This window comes from Panicum virgatum, chromosome 6N (genome assembly GCF_016808335.1).
Source record: "Panicum virgatum strain AP13 chromosome 6N, P.virgatum_v5, whole genome shotgun sequence".
Classification (NCBI taxonomy): Eukaryota; Viridiplantae; Streptophyta; class Magnoliopsida; order Poales; family Poaceae; genus Panicum; species Panicum virgatum.
The window spans coordinates 42,937,069-42,944,369 of NC_053150.1; the positions used below are offsets into that span (position 1 = coordinate 42,937,069).

Genomic DNA, 7,301 nt, shown 5'->3' on the forward strand with positions numbered 1-7,301 from the left:
CACGGTATTCATAAAAGTTTCCAAATGTCTAAATTTTATATTTGAATGAACAAAGTTGAACCTTCATCCATTTGATTAGTACCACACAAATAATTATATCTCATTGAAACAAAAATATGCTTTACCAAGCTATGTATGCAGCATTTCTAATCACCATGCAACAAGCTAAGCTATATCCTTAACTAAGAGAACAATCTGATTATTTTTAACCATAACTTATAGGACAGAAGGATTGAAGTTTTCCTTAATGCCAAAGTATCTAATGCAAATAACTGAGGAACCACATCCTAAAAGTGCACATTTTCTTGAGAATCAGCAAAGGCACACGATAATCTTGAATACCTTGAGATGAGATCCTACTTATCTGCATAGACAATGCAAAACGTGAAGATGCAAGCTGGTGAACAGGAAGTCAAACATTTAATAAAGTGAAGATGCAAACTTTTTTAAGGCCAGTCTCAGTGCATAGTTTCATGCCACAGTTATCTAGACTGAAAACTAGGTAACTGTGCCAAATTGATTTTATGGTGATAAAACTCTCCTCATATTTGATGAAACTCCATCTTTCTCTCTCCTTGCCATGTCAGCAATACTGATGAAATTTAACGCCATGAAATCCCGGTCGAGACTGGCCTAAAAGATAGTAGTTCACTCGCCTTGATGACATCTAATAGTGACTCAATTTTCAAGAATCTTTCACCTTGTAAACCACAAAAATAATGTAACCTGCCTGTTTTCTGGTCAAGTTAGAAAGGGAGTTAATCCATCATTATTCTCGGAGTTTGGTTAGTTTGGAAGAACCACGATTATTGTGTTTTTGATGGTGGGTCCCCAAATCTATCTCGTGTCATATCTGCTTTTAGGGAAGAAGCAGGGGCTCGAGGAGTTTCCTATCTCCTTGCGCTGGCTCCTACTTCCTAGTTGTTCTGGTCTGGTGGTCTGGTCCTACTTATTTTCGCCTCTTTTTTAGAGAGACAACTTGAGCGTATGTTTTCAGGGTGTGTTGCAGACCCTTAACCCTGTAACAATTTTCTATTTTGTGGACTCTTTACCCGCTTTTTTCTTCTTAATATATTGATGCAAAGCTCTCTTGCGCGTTCGAAAGAAAATGAAACTTGTCTAGTTTTTTTTTAAAAAGGAAAACATTATTTGCTCCAAGAAACAAATTGTCAGACCCAGGGCAGCGGGACTGCTTATAGGCATAGAATATTCTAGAGTAAGGGATAGCTCATGGATGTACCTTACCTCTTTTGTAACAATCCGAATAGGCGTAGAACTAGCTGCAGTACAAAGAAAACTATCCGATTGTGTTGTAGTAGGACTCTAACTGTACTCGGCTAGAACTTTCCATGTAACCATGTCCTCCCGGATATATAAGGGCGGGCAGGGACCCCCTCCAAACAACATCAAATCCTAAGGCAATACAAACAACCACACATGATGTAGGGTATTACGCAACTCGCGGCCCGAACCTGTCTAAATCTTTGTGTTCCTTGCACCATCGAGTTCCAGAGCAGTCGATCCCCACCTACAAACCTTACTGCTAAGGGTACCCCTGAGCAGTCTTGGTGGTAAACACCGACAGCTGGCACGCCAGGTAGGGGATTCGGCGAGTTCATCGGCGAATTCGATGGCCGGATCAGGCGACGTCAACAACGTGCTTGAGGGCACAACCCTTATTTTCGGTTCCTGGGCATGCACGGCTGACGGATCGGGAGGCTTCTCTAGCCATCTTGTCACGCCTAACTCACCTAAACCGAAAGCTACCCAACTTGCCGACATCCACGAGACTGTGGATCTCGACGAAAAAAGATCTCTACTCAAGCTCGATTCGGACAACACAGAAAACATGTCAACTCCAACTCGAACCCTCGGGTCAGTCGAGTTCGACACAAACTCTGACTTCGAAAAATGTCACTTTTCCGAAACCCTCGGAAAATACGTGACTAATCTCAAGTCAATCAAACACCCCAAGATCAACAACTCAGAACTACTCGATGGGGTAGATCGAGTCTCACGATCAATAAAGGGATGCAACAGACTTGCAGAATCAGCTCTCAGTTCAACTAAGTCTCAGCAGAACCTAGAAGTATTAAGCCCACCACAGGAACGGGCGGGCGACATACTCTCAGGGATCGATCGAGTAGATTCCAAGCTTGCCGACTGCATTAAGATGGCTGAAGGTACTCTGCAGAATACGAAGCAGAAACTGGGAGGAGGAATCTGCGGGGGATCTGGAAAGACAAACCCCCGGCTTGTTCGGATTGGACCGTCTTCCTCCAGGATACCTCAGAACCCTTCACCAAAACCTGCTCACGTTCGGAATCCTGAATCAGCCGACTCCTCGTTTGATCAAGATTTTGATCAATTCATGAACAGCCTCGACAACTTTGAACCATTCGATGATCTCGAAGACTGGTCAGACAACGTCTACTTGTTCATGGATGCTATGGCCAATCCACCCCAGCATGCTGATGCCCTTTGGGAACTGGCCACATTTAAAAAGGAAAAAGCAAAGCTCCAGAACAATCCAGCAAGTCGATTTTCGACAAACCCTGGATTAAGGAGCCTGAAGGGCTAACTCCCACTCAATTATGGCTACATTGGATGAACGAGAACGCTCTCCGCGTAGAGATGGACATCCCGCTTCTTGCTCACCCAAAGCACACATATTCAAAAATCGGTGGCCTAACCGATTCTGATTCCGAGTACTCTTCCAACTCGGAGGATGAGCTGGATGACCTAATCCAGTACAGCAAACAAGTCGAGTCCAACTCGACTATGAATTCCAAGTCTGATCAGGACTCCCTCCCAAAATTGGTCATATATGCAACACCACAAGGACGGACAGTGCGCCTGAAGGAGACACAAGATCCTAACTCCTCCAGTTCTCAGCCAACGGATCTACCCTTCCAGCAAAGCACTCCACTAGACCCGTCCTCAAGCAAACAAGACCAAGAGATTCAAGACCTTTGCCGTGAAATCCTCATGGTTCGCATCTCTGAGGTTCAGGAACCTAAAGACGACTCCATGGAGCGTCTCAACCTCGACGACTACAATTCTGATGACTTCAACGAGTACCTTTTCCGATAATATGGAAACTACTCGTCCCACGATCACAGAACCCCAAACTACTACCAAGCAAGATCTGCCTGCACCACCTCTAGCAGTGACAGTCACTGTGCAATTGGAAGAGCAGCACCCATCATAAGATCTTTACGAGCATCGTCGCCTGTTTAACCAAAAGAGGGCGTTCAGGCGCCAACGTCTCGCCAACACCAGCAGGAACAGCAAGGTGACAACTACGACTTCTCCAATTGCGACCTCCGCAACGTGATCAACGTTGGTCGTGACGCACGTAACGTCATCATCTCAAGGAGAAAGGATCACGAGGAAATAGAGGCTTACAACCCTTCTTCCAACTACCGCATCCCAGCAAAGGCTTCCACAGCCTTCAAGAAGCACAAGCCGGCAAGTACCCGTCCCCAGGGTAAACCGCGCACCCCACATCATGGAGAAACGTCTCAGGGCAGAGACAGGATCAACAAGATGTTCCTACGCAAGTGCTTCATGCACCCTAAGAGCTCTCATACGATCTTCGAGTGCAACTCACTCCGCAAGGCCCTTGGGGGCACCACTCCTAAAGGAGACCTTACCAATAATTTAGTCGACTGCCGTATCGACTAAATTTATCCCCCGGACAATTTTATTCAGTTATGTAAACCATTGCTTGCGGCTACGAGCAAGGGGTAGGACTTAAGAGTTAGAGTCTGTCATTTTATAATTCCTGTAATCTCGACAAATTTCCAATAAAAGTTGATTCCTTCATAAATCGACTACTTCGCTCTCGCTCACCTAGCCAATACCCCATTATAAACACTACTCTAAAAGCCATGCTCAACACTGGTGCGGTAATCGAGTAGTTTTTATGGTTTACTTCGAGTGTTCTTACGACATTTTCGTCTTGGGTAACCGACGGGGTTCATCCTAACAGACCTGTCCTAAGAATTACTCGTCCTCGGTTGAGGACACCTTGCCTCGCTTGAGTAAGTTTTGGATACTCTTTTGACATTTTTGTCTTGGATAACCCGATGGGGTTCATACCTAACAGACTTGTCCCAAGAGTTACTCCAGTCCTGGGTAGGACACCCTACCAAGGTTTTTTTATCCGACCGGTTCAACCGAACCGCCGGCCACCGGTTCCGGTTAACCGGACCGGTTGGACCGGTTACCGGTTCCGACCGGCCAAATTCAAAACCAAATTCAAACGTAGCCGTTCTAACGGTTAGGACCGGTTAGCCGGCCGGTTTGTTGGTAAAACCGGACCGGTTGCACCAGTTACCGGCCTTTTAACAAAATAAACCGACAGTTTTAAATTGGTTCCGTGGTGTGAAATAAAAGGAAATTTTGGTATGAACTATGCACATATTAATGTAAAATACCACACCAAAGTAACAATTTATAATTATGCAGAGATATACAATATTAATGCGCGTGCATACAAATACCATAGTCCTAATCGTGCCTACAAATACAGTAGTCACTGATACACATTAATAATAGTTCAACGTAAGAATGGGAAGACCCCCATTCTGGACGCCATTTGGTATTCGGCGATGGACATCACATTCAAACCTCGCACTCTAAGCAGTTCAGCCTTGTAGTCTTGCCAAGATTGCCCTGTCCACGCCGATGTTGTCTCCCATTCCTGAACTAACATAGTGTAAAAATGGGGGTCTTCCCATTCGTACACCCATCTCGTCTGTGGCTCCATGCTGATGTCAGGTATGGGATAGTGAAAAGAGTGCCTGGAATCGCTATAGGAGGAAGAAGAGTACTGTGGAGTATCGTTGTCCGTCGGTCCAACCGTTCTCCTCGGCGATTCCGGTGCTCCATGATCGGGGTCCTGTGTAGCATGTGTGAACTGAGTCTCCCCTGCAATTAACCATATATAATAATTAGTACTCATAATCAGAAACAGGTGTGCATATATAGGTGCAATGTATACCTGTGAAACGAATGGGAATACCACCATCACTACCACCACCACCACCACCACCAGCAGCATCTGCACTGTCACTATCGTCACCATCACCAGCGGAGCTGCTATCCCCAGTCTCTTGATACGGTGGACTACGCTCACCATCGCCATCATCTGTGGACGTGTCGCTGTTCACTGATTTTGCTGTTGCTTTTCCTCTTTGTTTTTGACGCTTCGAGTCACCCTTCGTATGCCCCCTCTGGAATTTCCTCTTCCCTAGGTGAGTGTCACCCACATGTCTACGTGCCCAATCGCTGATGCAAGCATCCCCCGTAGTGTCACGTAGATCTGAGAGGTTTATTTGATCCCTGACAATATGAGACGGGAGAGGGACGTCTCCGTCATCATCATCCTCGTCCAGAACTGGAGCGCGGTTAGATCGACCATATTCCATCCATTCCCGCACCGGATTATTCTCATCATAAAATGAAAGATGGGCCAGCTGGTCGATAAAATCACCTTCTTCACGTATCGGTGGGCCGGAGACCTCCTCTAGTCGCAGACGAAGGTTGTAGTTGACATAGACCAGCTTGTTAAGTTTCTTGTGCGACAATCGATTGCGAACTTTTGTATGCAGCAAGGCAAAAGTACTCCAGTTGCGCTCGCATCCACTGGACGAACAACATTGTGAAACAAGCCGCATGGCAAGATACTGCAGCTTTGGAGTGCTTGATCCGAACATCATCCACCAGGACGCTGTATGTGCAACCAAGTATGTAAGCAATATATTCAAATATAGAGAAAACAACAATATGTTACGGAGTAACTCTTACATGGGGATGTCTTTGGATCCATCGCCATTCTCATTGCCATTTCACTGCCAAACTCGCCAACCTTCTGCCGAAACACCTCAAGCTCCTGCAATGCCTGCACGGCGCTCTGGACATCCGTCATGCGCTCAAAAGTATCCTTGAGTCCACGGAACATTTCTTGAGTTGGTTCCATCGTGTATGAATACCTCGGATTTAGGACAGCAGCTGCAAAATATAAATCACTTCAAATAAGCATAAGTTTCATAGAGTTCCAAAATAGATGACTCGTATAGTCTTACCTGGACCCACATACGTGCCTATGAAAAGGTCACGCATCCTATCGTCCATAACCTTAAGATACTCATCCCGAGTGGAAACATTATTTCCAAAGAAAGATTGCAGCTCCTGTCTCGTATTCTGGTACGACATCACGACTTCGCACATGTTGGGCCGCTTGTCCTGATCAGCGAAGCGAAGGAACTTGTATATTGCTTGAACTGTGTCGATGACATATTTCAATCCGTCCCACCACTCCAAATTTGAAAACCTGGAATGAGTAAATCGACCATCTTCGGTATCTGCCCATTTGCTTTGTAAAAACTCAGTAGATGCCATCCACTGCATGAAACGATCACGTTTCCGATAGATGCTCTCTAAGAACATGTAATTGGTTCCAAATCGAGTGGCATTCCACTTGACCAACTCACCACCGATTGTGTTCCTCATCATTGTATTCAACTGACCATGATTGTGTAACCAATTAGAAATTCGCTTGCATTGCTTGATCGTACCAGAATGTTCGGGCCTTCGAGCTATATCCTTCAACATCAAATTGACGGTGTGTGCTAGACAAGGTGTCCAAAGAATGTGTTCATACACCTCTCCTAGTGCCTTGCAAGCTTTCTTGTAATTCGAGCCATTATCGGTGACTATATGCACGACATTCTCCGGTCCAATCTCGTCCACCACCTTTCGAATCTCCTGTCAAAATAGGTAGGATTTTTTAGTAAGTTTCAAAATATACTCAAAGTGAATGGGACATGTTTAGGGCCTACCCTAAGCAAATATGTGCTATCTTGAGTTCTTCCACTCGCATCAATAGACTTGTGGAACCACATGACTCCATTGCAGTATATCAAAAAGTTGATGACACTCATCCTCGTCGGCCCAGTCCATGAATCACACATCAACGTGACGCCAAATAAGGGCCAGTCTTTCCGAAACTTTACGTACCTTGTCTTCAAGTCTTGCTCGTTCTGATCAAGGTACTTGCCATCAATATCCCGTCCAGTTGGTGATGCGATACCTTCACCTGCAAATATATGAAAATCATGAGATACAGAAATGTAAGCTCATAGGTGTCATACGAATGAAAGAAAACATACCCCACTTCTGTGTCTCCCTGACCGCGCTGACAAAGTAAGGATTGTCAGCCTGTCTTCCAGGTACTCCCGCAAAATGGAAAAACTTTGACCAAGCTTTACCAATAGCTTCCTTTGCATTTCTAC

At 45.3% G+C, this 7,301-nt stretch overlaps 1 protein-coding gene and 1 long non-coding RNA gene across 2 annotated transcripts; both read right to left on the reverse strand.

Moving 5' to 3' along the window:
- Positions 1-4,434: 4,434 nt before the first annotated feature.
- LOC120680201 lies at positions 4,435-5,071 on the reverse strand. Its single transcript, XR_005677521.1, has 2 exons — positions 5,009-5,071; positions 4,435-4,935 (listed from the first exon to the last, which is right to left on the reverse strand). It is a non-coding gene; the product is annotated as an uncharacterized LOC120680201 (long non-coding RNA).
- Positions 5,072-5,280: 209 nt separating this feature from the next.
- Positions 5,281-7,021, reverse strand: LOC120678184. Its single transcript, XM_039959337.1, has 5 exons — positions 6,849-7,021; positions 6,093-6,774; positions 5,815-6,018; positions 5,676-5,737; positions 5,281-5,295 (listed from the first exon to the last, which is right to left on the reverse strand). Exons 1-5 carry the CDS (start codon positions 6,978-6,980, stop codon positions 5,281-5,283), a joined length of 1,095 nt encoding a protein of 364 aa, XP_039815271.1. The 5' UTR covers positions 6,981-7,021.
- Between the last annotated feature and the right edge of the window lie 280 nt (positions 7,022-7,301).

What these genes read in the sequence shown, in the direction of transcription:
- LOC120678184 (XM_039959337.1), bottom strand. Translation starts at nt 6,980, where the DNA reads ATGTGTGATTCATGGACTGGGCCGACGAGGATGAGTGTCATCAACTTT. An exon ending in ATAGCACATATTTGCTTAGG is followed by an intron (nt 6,775 to 6,848) that starts GTAGGCCCTAAA and finishes CTATTTTGACAG; the next exon opens with GAGATTCGAAAGGTGGTGGA. An exon ending in GGATCCAAAGACATCCCCAT is followed by an intron (nt 5,738 to 5,814) that starts GTAAGAGTTACT and finishes TTGCACATACAG; the next exon opens with CGTCCTGGTGGATGATGTTC.